The following is a 24419-nucleotide window of genomic DNA, read 5'->3' on the forward strand; positions in this document are numbered from 1 at the left end:
AAACATCACCCCGGTTCACAGTGTAACGTAACGTAGCAACGGGCTTTACAATAATTTAGAGTAGAAAAACATAGGTAACGTAGCAACAGGCTTTACAATAATTTAGAGTAGATAAACATAGGTAAACATTATTTAGATTTACAGCTATTCACAAGGTGTCAGGTCTTTAACTATTCACAAAGGTGTCAGGTATATGGTATTGGAGGGGAGAAGGAGGATGGGGGTGTTGGGTTGGGAGGAGGAGGAGGGTGGGGGGGTACAGTGATGTGGGGGGGAAGAGGGGGGTAATGGTTGTTAAGTTCAGGAGGGGCATGTCAGTCGAGGGTCGTATCTTTAGTCGGGGTATGCTAGTTTGAAGAGCCAGGTTTTCAGATTCTGTTTGAATTTTTTATGGCAAGGTTCCTGGCGTAGGTGGGGTGGCATTTTGTTCCATTGGGATGTGCCTGCTATAATGAATGATCTTTCTCTGATTGAGGCATGTTTGATGACTTTGGGGGAGGGTGTCAGGAGTTTGGCTTGATGCTGTTTTCTAGTAGGTCTGGTTGTGTTGTGGATGTGGAGATGTTCAGGGAACCAGTGCATGTTTTGGTTGTGAATGGCTTTGTGTATGAGGGTAAGGGATTTATAGATTATCCTGGAGTTTACTGGGAGCCAGTGTAGGGATTGAAGAACTGGGGTGATGTGGTCATGACGGTGAGTATTTGTGAGGATGCGGGCAGCAGCATTCTGTAGGAGCTGTAACGGTTGAAGGGTGTTTTTTTGGGAGACCTAGTAGGATGGCGTTGCAGTAGTCCAGTTTGGAAAGGATCATGGCCTGCAGTACTGTTCGGAAGTCAGCAGTGTGTAGGAGTGGTTTGATTCTCTTCAAGGTGTGGAGTTTGAAGAATCCGCTCTTTATGGTGTTAGATATGAATTTTTTGAGGTTAAAGTGGTTGTCTATCCATATGCCTAGGCTGCGGACGAATTGTGTGGGAGGGCAGTCTGGTGGGGAGGGGGAAGAAAGGCTGAGTGTGGGAATGCTGGGGGGAGAGAGGATGAGTAGTTCGGTTTTGTTGGTGTTGAGTGCTAGGAAGTTGTCGGTGAGTAATTTGTTTATTTCAGACAAGGCAGATTTCCAAGTTTTCATTGCGTTAGTGATAGAGTCTGTTATAGGTATGAGTATCTGTACGTCGTCTGCATATATGAAGTGTTGGATGCCCAGTTTGGAGAGCAGTATGCAGAGGGGTATGAGGTAGATGTTAAAAAGGGTAGAGGAGAGGGATGAGCCTTGAGGAACTCCTTGTGATAGCTTGACTGGTTTGGATTCATTGCGGCCGATTTTTACTCTATAGCTCCTGTCATGTAGGTAAGACTGCAACCAGAGAAGGGCGTTGTCTGTGATGCCAATTTCCTTGAGGCGCTTAATGAGTATGTTGTGATTAACTGTGTCGAATGCCGCCGATATATCTAGAAGTGCGAGTATATGGGGCTGACCTTTGTCCAGGGCTTTGAGTATAGTTTCCGAAAGGGAGATAAGTAGGGTTTCTGTGCTGTGGTGTTTACGGAAACCAAACTGGGAAGATGAGAGAATATTGTGGTCTTCTATGTATTCTGTAAGTTGTTTATTAATTATTTTTTCGAGTATTTTGGAAAGGAACGGGAGGTTTGACACTGGGCGATAGTTGGCTGGATCAGTGGTGTCTAAGTCTGGTTTTTTGAGGATGGGTTTTATAATGGCTTGCTTAAGTTCTGTAGGGACTTGGCCCAGTGAGATAGATTTGTTCAGGACATTTGCGATGTGTTTGGCAATTGAAGTAGGGTTTGAGATTAGTGTTATAGTGGGCAGATTGTCTGATGGATGATAGGCGGGTCTGAGTTTTTTGATAGTATTTTCAATTTCTAGTGTGGATGTGTTTTCGAAATTTGTGAGGGTGGTGTTTGAGGTTTGAATGGGTGTAATGGGATTGTATTGGTCATTTGGATTATTGCTGGGAGTTGTATTGCTGGGAGATGTTGAGATCGGGAGATTGGGGTGAGGTGAGAAACGAGCCATAATGGTCTGTACCTTAGTGTTGAAGTATGATGCTAATTTTTCACATTTTGTTTCATCGTCGTGGTCAAGGTTGTGTCTGTCTGGTGCTGTGATAAGGCTGGTTACGTACTGGAAGAGGGCTTGTGGGTTGAACTGGAACTGGTAGATTCTTGCGGCATAGAAGTCTTTTTTTGCTTTTTCAGTGGCTTTTCTGTAGGTGTGTAGAAGGGCGCGAAACTGTGCTAGGATGGTGGGTATTTGGTTCCTCCGCCAAGATTTTTCAATTTTACGAAGGTCGAGTTTCATGGTTTTAAGTTCATTTGTATACCATGGTTTTTTATTATTTTTGTTTGGATTGATTTCTTTGGTGTGGGATGGGCAGAGTCTATCTGCTATGTCTGCGGTGATTTGAAACCATGAAGCTGTGGCTGTGTTTGCGTCAGTGAGGTCTATGTTGGGGAGTTCTTTTGAGAGGGCCTCAAGGATGTCTTCGGTCTTGCCTTTTTTGCGAAATGTTATTGTTTTTTTGGGTTGCGAAGGGGGGGGGGGTGTATTTGATTGTGCAGTGTGTGTCTATTCGGAAGTGGTCTGACCAGGGGATGGGTGTACATCTGGGTTGGTCAGTTTGGATTGAGGAGTTGGTAAAGATGAGGTCGAGTGTATGCCCAGCCTTGTGTGTGGGTTCTGAGACATTTTGTTTGAAACCAAGTGCTGTCAAAGCTGTCAAGATAGCTTCACAAGAAGGAGAGAGGGGGTTGCGGTCTACGTGAATATTCATGTCTCCCAGAATTATGGCAGGCTTGGTGTTGTTTATGTGTTTAGAGATGTATTCTATGAGTGGGGAGGGATTTTTTTCGAGAAGGCCAGGGGGGGCATAGATTAAGCAGAGTTGGAGGGAATCAGATCTGAATGTGCTGATTTCCAGTTTGGGGGGTGGTGTAATATTTTGGAGTGTGAGGTTGAAGTTCTTTTTGGCAGCCAGGAGTAGTCCACCTCCTTTTTTTTTTGCTTCTAGGAATGGAAAATAGGCTGTATGTATCTGAGGACAGTTGGTTAATTAAGGGGGAGTCGGTATCCTTTAACCAGGATTCCGTGATGGCGCATATGTCAGGGGCTTCGTCTGTGAGGATGTCCTTTAGTAGAATGGTCTTTTTTAGAATGGATTGAGCATTGAGTAGTAGAATGGAAAATGATAGCATGCCCAGGAGTTGTGTGAAGGGGGAAGCTATAATGGGGATGATTGATCTGTGTTGTTGTGTCATGTATTTGTGACTGGTCATTTTGTGGGGGGTGTAGAAGTGTTTTATGGTGGGAATAGGTTGTGGACTCATTATTGTAAAGAGTGTGGGGTTTTGCTCTTGTTTGTTGTTGTATGTAATGTGGGTGTTGATTCACTGCAGGGGGAGGGTTAGTATGGGGTGACGGGTGGATACGAGGATGGTTAAGGTTTTTCGCTAGGGGAATAGGAAAGTGGGTCATATGCTACGTGGGTCTATGTTTAGAGAGACTTAATGATAATAGGGGCTTTCCTATGGTAGGGAGGGAAAGCTGTGGGTGGAATGCAGGCAACGGGGTGGTGTGTTGTGGGTAAGGCGGGTGTAATATCTGGTTTCTGAGAATGGGGAGGAGGTGTAGATTCTGGTGGGATTGGGGGTTGTGTGGGGGCAAGTTATTGTAGTTAAACAAGCAATATCATAAGAGGCAATGTCATAAGAGGCAGGTTGTGTAGAGGCAAGTTATTGTAGTTAAACAAGCAATATCATAAGAGGCAGGCAAGTTAAGCGTGGTTATACAGGCAAAGTCAAAAGAGGCAATTATATAGGCAATACAATCAAATTAGGTAGACTCAGGCAATTTTCGTAATCATTTGTCCCTTCTACAGGCAGATCTTGCCCATGTAGTTGGGCAGATGCCAGTGGTCTAAACCAATGCATCATCAAGTCTTGACTCAATCTTATACAAGTGTATGCCATTGGGTCAGAATAGTTCCGTGTAAGGGATGTCCATTCCAGAACACAATGTGAGCTCTGTGTACTATACCTGCCTAAGCATATTGACCCAAGTCATGAGATAATGAAAATGTTTTATCAAGGAGATCTAATTAAACCTTGTTGCCTCGCCATTGCCCTTTTCCTCCTCCCAACCGGCGATCAGAACTCATGAAAGATCATAGCAGCTGGCTATATAACCTAGGTTAATGGGATTGAACTCCTTCTACAGCACTGGTCAGCAGCACAACCATTAAAACTTGAGCTACTGCCTCAATGTGCAGGTCATGACCATACATGCTAACAAGATGCCACTTCACTGGGGGTGGAGGGCATTTGCCATGTGATGGCAAAAACCTTTTGTGCCATGGGTACTTGCCAGGTTCTTATGGCCTGGATTGGCCACTGTTGGAAACAGGATGCTGGGCTTGATGGACCCTGGATTGGCCACTGTTGGAAACAGGATGCTGGGCTTGATGGACCCTTGGTCTGACCCAGTATGGCATTTTCTTATGTTCTTATGACCACAAATTGCACCAAAGGGTCAAGCCTTTCATTTTCTGGTGGTCCTTCCTTGGTGTAGAGCCCCTCCCATACTGTGGATTACCTTCTGAAGAAGGGCTGGACCCAGCATCCATGCCAACCAGTAAGTTCCTAGAGGATAAATCCATAAACTGCTTGTTGGTAACTAATAAGCAGTAGTAGCTTGTGAACCATCTAATGTTTGGGTACTTGTGACTTGGATTGGCCACTGTTGGAAACAGAGTGCTGGGCTTGATGAACCCTTGGTCTGACCCAATATGGCATGTTCTTATGTTCTTATTATGCTTTGCACATGATCACTAACAGGGCCGATGCGGATGCCTCTAATTTCACCAGACAACTGCTCACCCAAATGTCCTGAGCTGATTGGCTCTTCGACTCCAGTAGTAAAGACGAGTAGACTGCTGCACACACTCCTGTGTCAGGACCTGAAATAGAAAACACTCACAAAGGAAAAAATTAATTAATAGATTAAGGAATTGAAGTAAAGTGCCAACAGTTTGTGCTGCAAACCCATCTGATATTTATAACCTGACATGTCAGATCATCTTGATTAGAAATTCTATGTGTATGTTCCTGATGGCAGCTGTGATTACGCCGACAGTTGTAACGGGAGAGATTTGCAATTATTTTAAGAGCAGGGCACAAAAGGCAGGTCTGAAGTCATTCAACCTATTTGGCTCTAAATGACCAGATCCGTGGCAGCAGCAACAGATGTGAGTGAAGCGGTCTTTAACTTATCTTCTTGTCCATTATTGATTCCTGAAGAGAAGATTCTTGCAAGAGGTCTTTCTTTTGTACCTTCTATAAAATATGATGATTTCAATGTTCAGATTCATTTGTACCGTTTCTTTCGTACATTGAAGTTAAAATAATTTTTTGCTGAGGCTCCCTGCTCACATGATGGATCTTTAGTTTATACTAAATCCAGATGGATTCCTTCTCCCCCTGTAGATCCGTTGTTGGTTGCATTTGAGAGACTTTTTCGTTTTGATTTGAAGGATTTGAGTGTTTCCCAGAATTATATTTTCTTTAATCTGTCAAAAGATGAACGGCTGGCCATCAGATCATTAGCAGAAGATCACAGCATTGTCACAAAACCCGCGGATAAGGATGGGGGCATTGTTATTTTGTATAGATCTGATTATGAGGCTGAAATTTCTCGCCAGTTAGGTGACACTATTTTCTACCTTCAACTATCAGTGGACCCCACCGATTACACTGAAGTCTGCGATTAAAGATCTTGTTCAGGAAGCACTGGATCGCAAATTTATTACTACCCGGGAAGTTTCATTTTTAATAACTGAATATCCGGTTACTCCTGTTTTTTATGTACTCCTGAAAATCCATAAATCTTTAATAAATCCTCCAGGATGTCCTATAGTATCTGGAATTGGGTCTATTTTGGAACCATTATCTAAATTTATTGATATTTTTCTAAGACCTTTTGTTCCTAAGATTAAATCATATGTCAGACTCCTCGCACCTAATTTCAATTTTACAGGAACTTTCAGTACTGAATGACTGTTTTCTAGTGACTTTAGATATAGTTTCATTGTTTTCGAATATTCCCCAAGAGGAGGCTTTAGAGGTGATTGGAGATACCTTGAATCTAAGATCTGGCCATGTAAGAGTCCCAACAGATTTTCTATCGAGTTTGGCTCGTCTAGCTTTGACACAGAATTAATTTGTATCTGGCTCTCAATTTTATCAGCAGATCAAAGGCATTGCTATGGGAGCTTCGATGGCCCCTAGCCTCGCCTGTCTTTATGTCGCAATGTTTGAAGAGAAGTATGTCTATCCGTCCGAATGGTTTCAGTTTCTACCAGTATGGTTAAGATATATTGATGATATATTTTTGATTTGGCTAGGTAGCGATATACAGTTTTTTGTTTTTTTGGATTGGCTTAACAGTTGTGATGTTAACCTACAATTTAATTTTGACATTCATCCTACTCGTATCCCTTTTCTTGATATTTTGATTTCTATAGAGAATAATAGCTTTCACACCACCATTTATCGTAAAAGCACTGACAGAAACACACACTTTTAAATTTTGACAGTTGTCATCTCCGGTTTCTTAAGCAGAATATTCCCATAGGTCAGTTCCTTAGGTTGCGTCATCTATGTTCTATAAAGGATGAGTACGTAGCCCAAGCTAAGCAGATGATGACATGGTTCGCTCTGAGGGGGTACCCCCGGAGGGTTTTGAAACGAGCATATAAGCGAGCACTGTTTGTGAATCGGGACCTTTTGTTTTTACCTAAGAATCCTAGTGAAGATGATTCAGTAAATTGTATTCTCCCTTTTTCTATCAGGAGCAAGGATGTTTCCAATATTATCCGTAAACATTGGGAGGCACTGTCTTTGAACCGGCTTTTTCACTCTTCTCTTAGGTTTACATATCGGAGGGGGAGGAATCTTAAAGATATGTTGGTCCATACGGTTCATACCCCTGTAATTTCTACTGCTGGAGGTGGTCACAGACCGTGTGGCCATTGTTCAGTATGTTCCTTAACTATGGTCATTTCTATTTTTGATCATCCAAATATACAAAGACCTTTGACTCTACATAATTTCTCTGATTGCAATTCTGCTGGGGTGTTATACATTATTAGTTGTCCCTGTAATAAATTATATGTGGGGAAGACGCTAAGAAAAGTGAAAACACATATTATTGAACACAGGTCCAATATTAATAATTTGAAGGAGAATGTGCCTTTGGTAGAACATTGGGTTCAATCCTCCCATGCAATAACGGACTTAAAGTTTTTTGTTTTAGAAGTGGTACATCCCCTGGTGCGGGGAGGCAATTTCTCTGACATTTTAATTAAGAGGGAACAGAAATGAATCTATTCCCTGAATACGGTGAGCTTGAGTGGAGTTACTTCACTTGAGAGTTTTTTGCCGCGCTGTGACTTACCTGCCATTCTCTGATTGGCTAGCTGTTCCTACACTGTGATTGGTCGCATCCATTCGCGCCAAAAGACGTCTATAGCGTTTAAATTCTGCTTGCAATGTATCCGCAATGTACTCCCTATAACTTGGTATCTGCACAGCGATAAGGTATGCTCTGTCCAATTGTAAAAAATATTATATAAGAATCTTTTGTTTGTTGGCCCTACCCTCTATTTTTACGGATCCTGTTTTGAAACTGTTTATATATTTTTGTTGCAGAACACTTGATTCAACGGTGTCCCTCCCGACGCAGCCAGTGTGCGAAACACGGGGTCCTGTGTTGGGGGACCCCCACTTTGTATTGAAATAATATTTGAAATAGAACAGTAGAGTTGCCATATGATTACACATTAAATGCTTGGATCGATGAAATTGTCTGCACTTTTCGTCATTTATATTAATCTATTTAAAGCCATACCTGACCAGCAACATAATGCTACAGTTGGCTACAAGGATTTTACATCTGGGGCCAACAATTAGTAGCCCATATACACAGGAAGGCAACCATTTTTTATGCACAAGGCATACTAATATAGTGGCATGATGCTGCAAGGTGGGCACATTTTTTTTCCTGTATAGTGCTCGTGGTATGACAGGTTGTAATTGACTTAAATATATCTAGGATGCTGGTTTGGCAAGTCCAGTTATAATGGCCAAGCCAGTCTGCCCCAAGGATACAACACTAGTGATTAACATGACAGTTTGGCCATGAAGGTAGTACCAGCCCTGCCCCCCCCTCCCCCCAGCATCATGTTAGTGACATCACTGCTGTGGATAACACTGGAGCTGAGATTGGTAGGGAAGCCCTCCTGTTTCTGCTAGCATTTTTTTTTTTTGGTCATGGGCTTTGTGGCCCATGGGTACCCTGAGGGCTAAAAATAAATAAAATAGGTGCCACCTCTGACCTCCCTACTTAGTACAACACATTCCTACACGATGTGGGATAAGTTTCAGGCTTACAGCTGAAGGAGCATATAATGCTCTCAAGCTTCAAGCCCTGTCCAGACAGCTTTGGTTACATCCCAAGCTCCACCACTATGAGATTTCATCCTGTTGGATAATAATCTGAGGGGCTAAACTATGTGTGCCCGTGACAAGGAGACAAATATGGCAATACCCTCATACCAACTTGAAAGAGTTGGGGGAGTGGGAGGAGGGCTACCACTCCAGCCTATCTATTCAGCACCTGCATAACTTTTCCATTTACTCTCATAGCAGCACCGCCTCCACATTGATGTATCTGCACAGCACTGCGCATATCTGAGAATGCTATATAAAAATTAAGCAGTAGCAAATCACTCCCTTGCACACATAGGCCAATGAGTCATGGGAATGGATAGCATACTTCTAGGTCCATTGGAACATACGGCCTAGTTAGAGATTCTAGATAGCCCATCCACACTATTCAACTTTATAATCCCTACTACTCCCTCAGAAATCCTCTGTCCTTAGCCCATGCTTTCTTGAATTCAGATCCTGTTTTAGTGTCCACCACCTCCACAGGGAGACTGCTCCATGAATTCCTTATTTCCTCAGTAAACAAATATATTCTTAGATGCTCCTGCGTCTATTTCCTTTCATCCCATAACCCTTCATTTTAGAACCACTTTGCCTTTGAAAGAGGCATGCCTCCTGTGCAAGAAAACCTTAGTTATTTAAATGTCTATCTTATCTCCTATTTCCCACTTAGTGTTCATTATTCTGATTCTCAGTGCCTGGGCAGATGGTTCACCAGAATAGAATAGATTGACTTTACAAAGGGTAAACCCAGTCCACTTGGGCTGGAGCACTAACAGCCCTAGTAAACCAATAATTTGAAAAAGGATGCAGGGGATCAAGTTTAAACTTTGCCTCAGATTTAATAAGGCAGGTGAGGAACTCAACTAAATCAACTTCTTTGTTTAACATTACAATATACCCAGTCCACCCACTTGGCTCAGCAATGCTGTGGATATGCCCTTCCACACTTCCCATTGCTGGTATTGCCACTGTAGGTGATAGGTAAGGAGTGGGGATGCAGCAGAGGAGTGCCAGAAGCAAATAACATAGCTCCTTTCAGCCACATCTATGTGAATAAATTAATATCTACATACTTGAAGACCATGCAGAGACTTACAGGCTCTTCAAAATCCCTCAGCATTTTTCTGACTTAACAAGGAACAAAGGGAAGATAGACACACCAGGCTACCTCCTGCTGAGCTGGGATGGGATGTAATTGAAGGGAGGAGTTGGCCTTGTGCTGAAATATTATGAGATGGCTCAAAAGTTGGGGACTGGAGGCAACTCACTCCTCTCCCCAAGCCCCAGATACTTCCCAAGCAACCCATCTACCAATGTGATAAGCAATACAGCAATATTGTAGACATGCCCCTCCACACAGCCCATTAGTGGTGCTGCCATTTTAAGTGATATGAAAGGTAAGGGTAATAATGCAAGAAGCAGATGAATAACATCACTCCTTTTAAGTAACCTATATCAGATGGGGGAGGAAGGGGCCCCATCTTAGGAACTGTAGGCTCTTGAAATTCCCCATGATTGCTTTAAGGGACAACAAAGAGGAAATTCTCACACAATGACAATGCCTGCTGAGCTCTTATGGGAGGGCAGCATCAGAAAGCAGGAAGCCAGCGTAAATCATTGCTCTATTACAGTGGTTCTCAACCGGTGTGTCGCCAAGCACATGCAGGTGTGTCGCCACACTTCCCGGTCCCCGGCTGACCCAGCTGCTCCCCCTACCCGAGCAAGATAGGTCCTCCACCAGGGTTTAAAACACTGAAAGCCCGGGCGGAACGCGGCAGGAGTCAGCGGCACCGGCATGCTCTCTTCTTCCCGCCCCCCCCCTGCGGCCCAGAAGAGGAAGTGGTGATCAGCGGGTGCGTGCGCAGGAAGAAGAGACCTTGCTAGTGTCCTTGGCATCGGCCCGAAGAAAAGAAGAGGCGCGGTCTGAAGAATGAGCAGCGCCGCTCAGAGAAAAATGAAGAATGTCGTCAACCCCCGCTGCTGATGGGACTCCTTGCTCCGCGAGGGCTGAAAATCAAGTAGATTGCTGCTGTATTTAGGGTTAGAAGTGGAGGAGGCTGCTGCTGCCGCTAGTTCAGGGGAGGGGGAGAGAGTGAGTGAATGAGCAAGCATGTGTGTTTGAGATCCTGTGTATGTGTGAGTGAGATAGCATGTATGTGAATGATTGAGAGCCTGTACATGTGAAAGAGAGTGTGTGTGACTGAGAGCTGGTTTAGGTGAGGGAGCATGTGAGTATGTGATTGACAGCATGTGTGAAAGTGAGAGAAAGAGAGAGCTTGTTTATAAGCATGTGAATGAGTCTGTGTGTGAGAGAAAAGGACAGCATGTATGTGTGTGATTGAAAGCCTCTGTGTGTAAGCCTGAAAAGATAGACAGCATGTGTGTAAATGTGTAATTAAGAGCCTATATAAGTGAGAGAGAAAAAGCATGTGTATATGTGAGTGACTGAGAGCCAGTGTGAGAGAGAGAGAGGAGAAAGTTGCTAGCAAACCATCCCTCCTCCTACTTATTCAAAACAATCTCAGGGCACCTGGATATCAAACGTTCCCAGGTATGCAGAGCAAAACATTTTTTTGTATCCTTATTTTTCATTACTGGGTCTTTGTGTCTGCTATTTTAAAATATTTTATTGGTATCTAGAAATTTTTGATATGAGTTTTTATTATTGGATATTCCATTCATCCGCTGTTTTGAAATCTGTTCTTTTTGTTACTATGGTTTTACTGCTACTGATTTTATATTTCTTGATTTGTTTTATAACGATGGGTGATGTTTCTTTTTTTCCTTTGTTGCACTGCATACAGAGACTCTGGCTTGTTGCGGTTTCCAATTCAGTTTTTGTCTGCATGCTTCTAGTTATGCGTTTTGGTCTCTTTATTCTTTGTTAGGTGAGGGTCAGCACATGTGATTCAGGTGAGGTTCTCTACTGGCATGTAGTTTCTGTGTAGGGCTCTATAGCAGCCTGACTTGATCCGTTTTCCTAATAGGAGATGTATTGGTGTCTTAAGGCCTGGTGTAATATTTTCAGTGTTGCCTTTTCTTAGATAAGGTGGTTACTGTTAAATGCTGGAAACTGGTGCTGTTTTGGTGTGGGATGTTTACCGTTTATGCAATTTCTGTTCAGATACAATATGTATCTTTTCCTTGTGTCATTCTTAACAATAAAAATAATACTGGACCTTTATTTTTTATTTCTGCCGTAAATTGTAATGAGCAGTGTGTCACATGTGAACATGGGCTGTCAGGTGTGTCATGATGGGAAAAAGGTTGAGAACCACTGCTCTATTAAGCAAGCATGGGGGGTAGGATAGAGTGGGGTCAGTAAACTGAGATCTATACAGCTGAATGCTGCACAGTTTGTATATCACCTATAATGTTTAAATTTCACTGCAAAGGAGGGATCTCCCTCTCAAAGAATAGATCTAGAGGATCAGCAACAGGGTTCCTAGGAGGCAACTCATTCCACTCTCCTTGCTTTCAAGGGACATTGCCTTTTGAAGACTCCTATTCCAGGAAAAGTGGAAGTAGGACAGCGTTTTAAGACGCAGCAGGATGTTCATGCAAAGAGGTGGGTTCCTTGGGGGCAAGTTGGAGGTGCACCTCTTATTTCAAAGAGAGGAGAGGACTCACAGTAGATCCTAATTGGGGAGTGGTTATCTGCCTCTGGGTGTTTTCTGCAGAGAGGTCATATTCCAAGTTTCTCTTTGAAATAAGAGATGCACCTCCATGGTGCCCTCTTATCTAGCTCTATGACTTCCCCAGGCTCCAGAAGGTCACTTTAAACAAAATCAAAGTGAAACAGACTTCTTTTCCTTACTACAGGCTAATCGTGCCACATGAATGGCTAGCAAATACCTGCAACTCTCTGCACTTTCCCAGGCTCCAGCATGCTCACCTCCAGAGTGCAAGGAAACAGGCTTCCATCATAGACCCCCCCCCCCCCCCCCAAGAGGCCATGCCATGTGGAGGAGAAAGCTGCTGTTTTAAACACAAACAGCACAGCAACAAATAGGCATCAGGAATGCAGTAGGAAGCTAGGAGCCACCAAAGCTGCTCCTTGCTTTCAAAAACCTGCTCCCTGGGGCAACTTGCCCCCAAGGAACCCACCTCTTTGCATGAACATCCTGCTGCGTCTTAAAACACAGCCAAAATCAGGACTGGGTGAGAGCAAGAGAGAAAACCTGCAAAAATATCACAAAGCCCCCCAGTTCTATCACATGAGAAAACTACAGGTTTTTGGTTTGTTTGTTTTGGTTTTTTTTTTTTGCTCCCAAGACTCGCCCATGCATACCTGCTACCCCTTAGCTTCGATTCCCAAGCCCCACCAGATCTTTGGGTTGACACTCTTAACTGCCACAGGGAGCCCAAGAGCTTGCACTCTGTAGAAGTGAGCGTATCCTCCAGAGAAGGAGATGAGGCAGCCATGGGGGAGAGGGAAAGAGAAGCTCTGTAGCTCAGCAAAGCAAAGAGAAGCACAACTTGACCTATTGCACATGGCTCAAGAAGAAGGGCTGTACCAGTTTCTGCTCACCCTCTTATCCTTCACCTTGGCTTTCTGCCTCATTGATCCCTGATCCAATGGGATCATGTCCCTGACAGGAACGGTGCTGGGCCAGGTTGCATGGAAGTGATCCTTCCCTCACCCTTGTACCTGACATCACCAGACTGCCACCCCTCCCCAAATCCCCAGATAACAGCATGGGACTGGTGCGGCATGGGAACCATGGTTACTTGTGGTGTCCGTGCAGATTGCTTGGCACCAGACATATAAATGTCTGTAGCCTGAATCATCTTCCCATCGCACTCTTTCAGCTTCTTGTCTCCTCTTCTCATATCTGACTTCTAACTTCATCTCTTTCTACATGAATTGCTAACCACCTCCATCAAAACTCTACATTTTATAATTCTGTCTTATATCTGGAAACTTGTCCCTCCCTTTATCTCTTGTACTGCACATAGGTGTTAATACTTGGCATTTTTTCCACTCTGTGCTTTCTCTTGTTGCTTCCTAAGCCCTTCTGTTGACCAGACATTTAGTCTGTTCATCAAATTCTGCTTAAAGCCTCACTACTTCAAGGCTGCTACGGTAGCTCTGCAGCAGTGCTATATACACTGTCATGCAGAGGGCCTGGATCAGGTCTTCCATTGCTTGGGTCAGCTGAAGATGCTGCTGAGATAGCATTCACAGTCCGGGGGGGGGAGTCCTAGTCATTGTTCCACAGTAACACCAGATGTCCAGACTTATGAACCATAATTGTAGGTTTCCAAAATGAGCCTTCAACTGAAGATTATCACTGCAGTGATTGGGAGGGAATATAAATAGGAGAAAAATCTGAGTAGTTGAAGTTATGACTTTTGAGTGAAATGGAAGCACACAGGAGCAGGAATCTGTTACAAGACTTCTTCTTCTTTTCTTCCTTATCCTGCCTATCACTGTTATACTTCACCTAATTTGTTAATCCATTAGGGAGAGTTACTCATTGTTTTTGTCCCTTGTATATGTTATATGCAGGTTGCTGATAGCATTTCCTTGCTTGGGCAGCGTGATAGCACTCTGTAAATCATAACTGCAATAAAAATTGCATTAAAAAAATTGTAACAAGGGGAGACTAAAGTTAGGCTGCTGTGTGTTCCTATATGTGGCAAAGGAAAGCACAACCCCTCACAATGGGGACTCTCATTGTACAGAATGTGAAAAGAATGGCATATAACTGTGTGTTGAGGTGGGATTCTCTTTTTGTAAGAGCACCTGGTAATCTTGTTGTGGACTTTATACCAATATTATATTTAGGGACCTTCGTTTTCAGTTTGTTATTTTCCTTAAGAATTTCCATGTTTATTATAATCATCGTAAAAAGGAGACAATCATTGGGGGGAAAATAATTTCCCACTAATTTTCTACTGTTTGATTAGTTATAATAATCACTGATAAATTATCAAGGAAAATTTAAAAAAAATGAAAACAAAGGTACCTGGTTATACTTCATTTAATGTAATTTTTTATTATGCATTTCCATTCTGCTTGGTATTATAAAATGACATGTTTCTAAAAATGATTATATAGAGCAATATTTCCAGGTTTCAAATCATAACTAATCCCCAAAAGTTTCTCTTCCTATTGTCAGATTGAACAAAAGCCTGATAAGTGACAGCTCTGAGAGATTCATCCATCTGTCAAATCAGCCAACAAATAGAACAGTATGCAAACTAGTACACCTGAATCCATATCTAAGAAATCAAGCTTAACCTTCAGCCATTTCATATCAAATCCCGGTCTCTCTTGCTGTAGCTTTTGTCAAGAAATATGAATTTTCCCCATAAAATATAAAGGTGTGATCAGTTTTTTTAAAGGATTTTAATTCAAGCTTAAATGCAATTTTCAAATTCTTGTACAATGAAAATTTCTGAACCAACTGTCACTAAATCTTCCAGTAGTCAGGTATATCATCTGCTTCTGACCTTAGTTTTTCAGACATAAGATCAGTAAAACAAATGGAATATTTATGCTAACATAACTGTACAGACTCATTAAGACTGACAAATTGCTAAAGAAGAAAGACTGTTGAATTAAAATGTCTAGCCTGTTTCTATCCTGACTGTATGGTGTATTTGTTGACATTAATGGGGAGGAAAAAACTCAAAATGTATGTTTCGCTTTGTGTGTGGCGTGGGTAAGGGTCACTGCATGCCACGTGCTGATATTTTTGTATTGTTAATTTCTTTAATAAGCAATTTGAACAATAAAATGTCTAGCCTTCCCGCTTTTCTATTAAGTAGTAACAGAACTGTTCTGCTGCTTCCCAAATTGAATTTAGAAATCAATTGTAATTGTCAGTTGTGAAAGGGCTTTTCCTTATCAGGAAGGTTGTTTTGAAAAATGGAACCTCCGTATTAGTACCAATGTCCAAATGTTCATTCTGAGCAGTTTAAATATGTGATACAATAAATAACATGCAAGATGTCTGCTTAAATTACTATAGTGACCATAATATTTGCAAACTGTTAATTGCAAATCAGATGTGCTTAAGAAATGTTTTAGACAAGAGGTCTGAGTATAATCATGGGTTGTACAAATTACTTTTTTTTTTTTTAAAATGAATTCATTTGTTTGCAAGTAAAATAAGACTTATCTGGAGGAGGCTAGCATTGATATTGCATGGAGCAAATATTCTAAAAGTGCAGTGGTGTGCCGTTATAAACAGATCCTCAGCAATGTAATGCTGTAACAAATCCCCGACACTGGTATCATGTGTCGAAATAAATGTCTGCATCAGAAGTGTGTATATGTAACTCAAAAATCTCTGATCTTAAATGCTGCATGTCATACGATGGTGTAAACTTGCTCTCAGCGATTGTTCTTATATCCTCCATTTTCCTATAAAGTGGACATTAAAATGTAATCTTCTTTTCGTGTGAATTCACAGGTGTACATAGCAATCAGTGGATAAACAACTGAGATGTAAAAATAAAAATGCCAATGAGTCAACAAAAATAAACTTTATTGAAATAGCATCCTCTGAAATGATGTCTTGCAAAATAGCTAAAGGTGCCTTTTGTGTAAAAGATCAGTCTTGCGATATGCTATATAATCTTTATTTTCCACTGTATACATCTATGCAATCTAATTTATGAATGTTATATTAGAGTATATACTCACTTTCTGAAGGGCTGCTGTGTCTATTGGTATGGCGCTAAAGCCGTCTGTTTGTTACAAGCAGCCAGAGAACAGGATTCATATTTAAAAGACCCTTTGGAAGAAACTAAACTGTCAATCACTAACGAGTGTAACAAAGAATGACAAAACTTCAAAGCTGAATCAAATCTACCATATAAATGGGCTTGGACCAACATGCCGCAAATGCGCAGTAGAGAGCAGCTCTACTGCGCATGCGCGAGAGCACGTCTGTCAGAGGGGAGCCCAGCAGACGGCTGTCTTGGAAACGGCGAGGAGGAGCAGCGGCGGCAGCACAGGAGGTCTCGGGGGGGGGGGGGGGGTCTCTCTCTCGCACGGGGAGAAGCAGCAGCGGCACAGATACAGAAATGGGAGGTCGCTGGGAGTCTCTCTCTCGTGCGCGCCTCATCACAGAGCGTCGGGCGGGCCAGCAACGAGCCCGGTGGAGAGGCGCATGTGAGAGAGACCCCCCCCCCCGGAGACCTCCCATGGAGCAGCGGCGGCAGTATCTTAAGTGTCAGGCGGGCCAGAGAGAAGAAGAGGGAATGGAGGAGGGCTGAGGGAGAGGGACGGGGTTGAGGTGGGAGGGGGAAGGAAAGGGAAGATGAGAAGGGATGGAAGGAAGAGGATGTAAGTGGGGAAGGGTAAAGTGGAGTAGAGAAAAAGAGGGCGTGGAGGAGGGCTGAGGGAGAGAGGAAGAAGGGGAAGGAAAGGGAAGGTGAGAGGGGAAGAGGATATGACTGAACAAGTGGGAAGGGTAAAGAAGTTCTGGGGAAGAAAAAAAAGAGTGGAGGAGGGCTGGGAGAGGGAAGGGGTTGTAGATGAGGTGAGAGAGGATGGAAGGAAAAGAAGTTGTGGAGAACAGAGCGGCTCTAACCGTGCCAGTCTGACCGATGGAATCTCGCCCGTTTTAACGGGTTAAACGGCTAGTATAAATTATAAAGTATACCATTCAATTTTATCGTTAAGACCATTAGGAAATATACTATTCAGCTAAAAAATCCGAAATTGTTCTCTGACTTTTGCCTCAGGTTGTAACACTGTTGCATAGATTTTTTGGCTATGTCAAACACACAGTGAAAGCACACATCCAGCCACAGTACAAAATGTATAGCAAGCATAACTCAAGAATAGTCTCATAGCACATATGATCAGTGAGACGAATTTACCTGTCTTTTTTTAAGCAGACAGCTAGAGCTAAAATTAATTCAGCCACATTAATAGAATATGTAAAACAACAAATGATCCACAGAGGTCTAAGGATTGATAAAGAACCATGTATCTTAAAGAAGATTTTATTCCCAAATAGATTTCCATCCTTAATAAATGTGCATTAGACCCGATGTTGCTGCTCATAGAATGCACCGAGTTTACAATGAAAACATTCAAACACCGACTTTAGTTTTGCAGGAGGAATTGAAACTTAATAATCCAAATACATATGATTCATCATTAAAAGAATTACAGCAGCAGATTGACTGGTTCAAGTCTGACATCAAACTTATGAAAGTATCTAAGTTTTGCAGGGACGAACATGATTAGCGAACATCAAGGGTTTAGCCTTGGTTGCCCAGAAAAAATAGAGAAGATGAAACTGAAACAAAGGAAAAAGCTTTTCCTCTTCTGACAATTCTTCTAACAGCTCTGAGGATTCAGGCAGTTCATGCCAAGATAAACAATCACGCAGACCTTGTCATCTGTGCCAATACTCTTGCAACGATTGACAACAGGATCCTGCTATATGGCACAGACCAGGCACGAGATCCCAGACTTATCTGGATTGGCAGTGATAAATCTATCAGGTAAAATTCTATAGTCTGTTCAAAATCAAGTACTTGATCGTGGTCTTTCTTATGTTCTTAAATATAAACATTTACCATTTGAATGTAATGTACATTTACACAGATTCTTTTGAACATTATGGATCAGACATTTCTGCTCAGTCAATCCAATTCAGGCCATATCAGTGGTCAAGCCTAAATCTAGATACCTCCAAGCCCAACAGACCTGTGCATTCAAACTTTTCAAAATCTGGTTTTTCTGATTTGAAAATCATTGAACAATAATCACTGCTGTTTTTCAATTTGATGACATCTGAGAAAGCAGCACTACATACCTTGACTAATGATCAGGAGTTAGTCATCAAACCTGTAGATAAAGGCGGAGCTATAGTTGTCATGGATGCCACTTTCTACACAAATGAGATATTGCCACAAGTGGGTAATCCACAATATTACTCCTAGATATCCCACGATCCTTCTCTAAGATTGATGGAAACCACAGACAACTTATCACAAGCATCTTACCAAGCTTTTTTGACTTGAGTGATCCTTTTTACAAGTCAAGAAACCTTGCATACTAGTGTTATATGGAGTCTCTAAGATCATAAGATTCTTTTGAATCCACCATGCCAACATATAGTGACAGTGAGCAGATCTACTGGAACCATTTGCAATTTTTATGGATTGATTTTTACAACCATATGTGCATAAAGCACCTTCCTAGGTACAAGATACAGCTCATATATTGTGAAAGTTGTGCACCTTAGAACTGCTGCCAGAAGTTTCGATCTTTGTTACTCTAAATGTAGAGGGCATTGTATACTAACATTCCTCAGTTAGAGTCATTGGATATTGTTGAATGTTTTGAATCAGAGACCTGCACCTCAGCACATCCCCACCGGCTTTATATTACCATTAGCTAAGTTGGTTCTTTGTGAAAATGTTTTCAATTTTCAAACACAGATTTATCATCAGACTCGCACTGTAGCCATGGGCATGCCCATGGCTCCAGACCTTGCTAATTTATATGTATCAATTTTTGAAGAAATGACCTTGTACCCAGCCTCATTTTTTTTTTCATCCAAATATTATCTTGGAATAGGTATATAGACTGTCTTTTTAATCTGGATGAGAACTAAAGATCAACTTTTTGAATTTCACAGATGGTTGAACCTGCAGGACACTGTTATTGTTTTCTCTGAACTACCATGGATTCAGCATACCATTTTTGGATCTCAATATATGCAAAGAGGGCATATCTATATCCACAACTTTTATATCAGAAACCTACAGAGCAAAACAATTTTTTACTTTTATAATTTTCATCCACAGGCATTTAAATGTAGTTTGCTGGTAAATCAGTTTTCCTAGCATGTAGCAGATGGACTCAGGACCAATGGGTATAGTGTACTCCTGTTAGCAGTTGGAGACGGATCAGATTTCAATCTGACGTCAGCCCCTAGTACATATACCCCTGCAGGAAGTGCAGCTCCTCAGTATTTTCCATCTCCATAGCAGTTAGGGACTATCTGCACGCTCTCAGAGCGTTAGACCAAAATTTAAAGAACAAAACCGAAATTTAAAGAAGAAACCTACCTGAAGACGAGCCCCGCACTCCTGCGGTGATACCCTCGGGTCCCTCCCCCAGTTGAGTTTCCCGATGTGATTTCCGTGGTCCCTCTGAGGTGAGCCTCTGTCCGGTGGCCGATTCGCGGCAGGGACCTAGCCCCCGAATCCTCGGGCGTGGCATAGAGGCAGCCTCGTTCCGGCGGCCGAATCGCGGCGAGGACTTAGCACCCGATCTCGGGCAAGGCTGAGAGGCAGCGGGTGCATCCCCTCGAGCATGGCGGTGAAGGTATTTGCCCTCTCCCCCTGCAGCCGGAGACCGCCCGGAGCAAAACCGAGAAGTGCCAAAGACAAGATAAGGTGTAAATCTTCTACTTAGTCCGGTCTCCGAAGATCGAGGAGGAGCACAGATCGGCGATCGGAATCTGTGCCACCGGGTTGATCCGCCCTAGCAGGGCCAGGCCCCGGCTGTTCCAGGGTCTGCCCACGTGGAGACCCTCCAAGGAGGTCGCCATATTGCCCGCACGCTCGCTGTCGCCATCTTGGCCTTGTTCACCACTCCGCCCTCCGTCCGATCCGAGCGCACAAATGGGGAATTGATCTGATCACCTGTTAAATACAAGAGAGAGAGAATGTGTGTCTGGGAGGGAAGGGTGAGAGGAGAGCATGGGGGGGGATGCCAGAGAGAGAATGTGTATGTGAGAGAGGGGGGATGACAGAGAGCATAGTTGGTGAGAGGGGGGTGGGGAGGGTGTGAGAGTATGGGAGGTAAGAGAGGGTGGGTGGGATGCTTGAGTGTGGGTTTCAGAGAGAGGGAGCCTATATGAGGGGAGGGGGATGCCGGTGAGAGAGAATGTGTTTGTGAGAAAGGGGGTGTTGGGGGAGTGTGAGAGACAGCTTGGTTGGTAAAAGAGGGAATGCGCGGGATGCTTGACTGTGGGTTTCAGAGAGGGAGCCTATATGAGGGGATGTGTGTATGTGCCAGAGTGAGAGAGCCTGCATGAGGGTGTGTGTATGTGGAAGGGACACTCTTACAGTGAATTTCTAGGGAAATTCTGCTCAAAACAAGAGCAGATATGCCAATAAAAAGGCTCGCTGCCCGGGCATACAATGGGTAGAGTTACTAGTTTCTTTTTAGAGAGCAGTGCTTTCTAGCTAGCCTCTGAACACCATTCACATTCATTTTTATTTAATGGTTGATGCATGAACCCTCATATCAGCCTCAGCAAGAAAAGCCTGTAGATCTTTAGATGTTAGTTCTAGGGTTCGTAGACTTTGTAGATCATTTTCTAGTTTGCTTTTGGAGTGATTTTACCAGAACCACTACTCCTGGGTAGAATCGCTGGATGAAGCCTCCAACATTTAGAAAAAGATTTGTAATCATGTCCAGACATGTGAGCATCAACTATTTTTCATAGGTTCTATGAAATTTATTTTCATCATGGCATAATGAGTTCCCATTACTTCTATGGTAAGACCAAATTCAGAATGTTTTATACCTTTATATAGGACAGGATCTATGAATTCAGCCCTGCAGATTTACTCTGCAGGGTGGTTTGCTTGTTACCCAATTTTTAAACACCTGATTCTAATTAGCCAGTTAATTGTGCTAAGGAAACTAAGGGTTCACTTCCTATTTCAGAGACACCAATTCTGAATTAGTCTTATTGTTCCTATTTTATACATTGTGTCTCAAGAAACACAAAATATTTTAATTTATACATTTTTATTGCATAAGAAGGCTGGCTTCAGTTAAACAAGGATATCATTGTAAGGGATTTGTAATTCTCATTATTATACCTGGGGGTTCACAAACTTTCTCAGAAATTATACATACCAATTATTGAAACACTAGTAAACTGAGTTGTGAGATGGATGTTAAAATTGTGTTATTTTGTTTGGAGCCTTTTCTCATGTAAGATAAAAGATTTGATTTTAGTTAGATATGCATATAGTAGCAATATTTGGGAACCAAAGTAACCTTTCCTCAATTGTATTTGATAATTCTTCTACACATTTGCTTTCTTATATTATGAAATAGCTATGGTTAAGTATGGCTTTCCAAGTTTAAATATTTGAGTGTAAATGTCTTTTAAATCAACAATAACCGGTTTGTACAAATTGCAAGTTCTTTCTGTACTATAGTGTGATTTAGCTTTACAAAAAAAAAAAGTAGGAATTTTGATAGGTGTAACTATACCAAATTGTGCTAAATGCTCTGCACATTTCCTCTTGCAAACTTTAAACCAGAGCAGTATGAAAATGCATATTCTTATAGATTTCTTATTCTGTCCATCTGCCTGGTTGCTAAAACTGTTTCTACTCAAGTTCAGAGAACTGCTTTGATCTGAACTTATTTCCTGACTGTAGCCCATCAAATGGAAAAGATCAACAATAGGGTGGGGACAGAGGAACAGAAACTATGGAAAATGTCCTCTTCAATGTCTGTTGCTCAGAAGTCACTAGCATTTCACTAAACACAAAGATGCAGACCCCTTAGCCAGAGAATAGTTGTAAGCATGAACATTTTGCTTCAGGGTACAGTATATATCATGAACAGAATATTAAATATACTTGTTTAACCAGTTTTGTTTTCTTTCTTCTGGTTTACAGTGTGGGATTTGTATGTGCAATATATCTGTTTTTGAGGACCCAGTAGATATTCCTTGTGGACATGATTTTTGCAGAACATGTTGGGAAGCGTGAGTATGATATTTTAAATCTGACTTGTTTTTAAGATGTGGTTTTTCTGGATATTGGAAATTAAGGTATCCATTTCCATAGGGCTCACAAGGGAGCTGATATAGTAAGCTGTGCTAGGCTTTAGCACAGCTGATTAATTCAGCTTTAGTGCACATTCAGGCCGATTCAGTAAAGTCCGCGGAAGAGCGGACGAATGCCCGCTCTCCCGGCGCGTGCACCGGCCACTTCCGGTGTGCGCGATACAGTATGCAAATTAGGTGGTGCAGTAGAAACAGGCAAAAGGAGGCGCTAGGGACACGCTAGTGTCCCTAGCGCCTCCTTTTAGCCCGGAGTGGCGGCTGTCAGCTGGTTTGACAGCCGACGCTCAATTTTGCCGGCGTCTGTTCTCGAGCCCGCTGACAGGCACGGGCTTGGAAACCGGACGCTGACAAAATTGAGCGTCCAGTTTTCGGCCAGACAACCGCCGGCCCATTTAAAAAAAATTTTTCTTTTTCTTTTTTTTTAACTTTTTTTTTACCCTTCGGGACCTCCGACTTAATATCGCCATGATATTAAGTCGGAGGGTGCACAGAAAAGCAGTTTTTACTGCTTTTCTGTGCACTTTCCCAGTGCCGGCAGAAACTAGTGCCTACCTTTGGGTCGGCGCTAATTTCTGAAAGTAAAATGTGCGGCTTGGCTGCACATTTTACTTACTGTATCGCACGGGCATACCTAATAGGGCCATCAACATGCATTTGCATGTTGAGGGCGCTATTAGGTGCCGCGGGTTGGAGGCGTGTTTTCTGCCCCTTACTTGAATATAAGGGGTAAGGGAAAACGCGCGTCCAAGAGCAGGCTAACAGAGCGCTCCGTCGGCCTGAGAGTTTGTGTGCTACTCTTACATTTGATGCAGTAAGGGTTTTAGTATGCAAAACTGTGTGCTAAAGGAGAAGTGGAGTGAACTGATTTTAGCACACTGCATTCTAATCACCTGCATATGGAATCACTTCTAGTTCAGGAAAATGCACCAAAAATGAACACGTGTTTGGGTTTGTGTGTGTTTTTTAACTTCCTGTTTCATGCTGAAACTTGTCTTCTCCTCTGGGGCTGAAGTAAAAGTTCAGTGTTAATCTGAATGAGAAGTAAAATTCAGCCACATGTGATCCCTAAATTGTGGATCTCTGGTGACTGGATTCCCAATTGGAGGACCAACTGAATTAAATTAAAAAAAAAAATAGTAGGGCAGAATGGGGCATGATCCCATCCCAAGTTTAAAAAAAAAAAAATATATATATATATCACTGGAGCCAAATAGGTGATCCTTTTTCCTCCCCCCACCCCCTTTACCTGAGTTAAAAATTGAAAGCCAGCTTAGGCAAGCCCCCTCCTCACCCAAGTTTAAAGTTAAAAAAAAAAAAAAAAAAAAATAGCAGTTGAGCTCCCGATCTCTCCCCACAACCACAAAGTAAAAAATATGTGGACCACCTAATTACCAACCACCCCACCTCTAAATGTTGTAAGGAACCCCAGTAGGGAGGAGGAGAGGACCTTATCCCCTCTAACTCAGGCTGATACAAAATGGTGCGCTCAGCTAGCACTCATCACATGCAAATGTATGTTGATGAGCCTATTAGTACTCGCAATACAGAAAGTAAAATGTGCAGCCAAGCCACACATTTTACTCTCAGAAATTAATGCCTGCCAAAGGCAGGAGTTAACTTCAGAAGGTAGCGGGCAAAGTGTACAGAAAAGCAGAAAAAACTGCTTTTCTGTACACCCTCCGACTTAATATCATAGCGATATTAAGTCAGAGGCCCCAAAAATTAAAAAAAAAAAAAAATCTGCCCGCGGGTTGGAAAACGGACACTCAACTTTGCCAGCGTCCGTTTTCTGAACCCGTGGCTGTCAGCGGATTCGACAGCCAACGCTGCTAAAATTAAGTGTCGGCTGTCAGACCCACTGACAGCCGCCGCTTCCACCAATAAGGAGGCGGTAGGGACGCGCTAGTGTCCCTAGTGCCTCCTTATTAGCACGGGCCCTAATTTAAATACAGAATCGCACGCCCAGGACAGGTGCCTGGGCGCACGTCGGGAGAGCGGGCGCTCGCCTCGGAGTGCCGGCTCTCCCGCGGACTTTACTGAATGGGCCTGACTGTGTGAAGGGGACCAATCAGCAATGAGTGAAGTGAAAAAATTCAT

The 24419-nt window shown here is 42.7% G+C and overlaps 1 protein-coding gene across 1 annotated transcript in view; it reads left to right on the forward strand.

The window, feature by feature from the left end:
• ANKIB1 (ankyrin repeat and IBR domain containing 1) overlaps positions 1 to 24419 on the forward strand; it is a 493668-nt gene that overhangs the window by 320074 nt on the left and 149175 nt on the right. Inside the window, exon 7 of the mRNA XM_029588858.1 lies at positions 22153 to 22241. Coding sequence (XP_029444718.1) covers positions 22153 to 22241 — 89 coding nt within the window. The remainder of the gene's footprint in view (positions 1 to 22152; positions 22242 to 24419) is intronic.

Source organism: Rhinatrema bivittatum, chromosome 2 (genome assembly GCF_901001135.1).
Source record: "Rhinatrema bivittatum chromosome 2, aRhiBiv1.1, whole genome shotgun sequence".
Classification (NCBI taxonomy): domain Eukaryota; kingdom Metazoa; phylum Chordata; class Amphibia; order Gymnophiona; family Rhinatrematidae; genus Rhinatrema; species Rhinatrema bivittatum.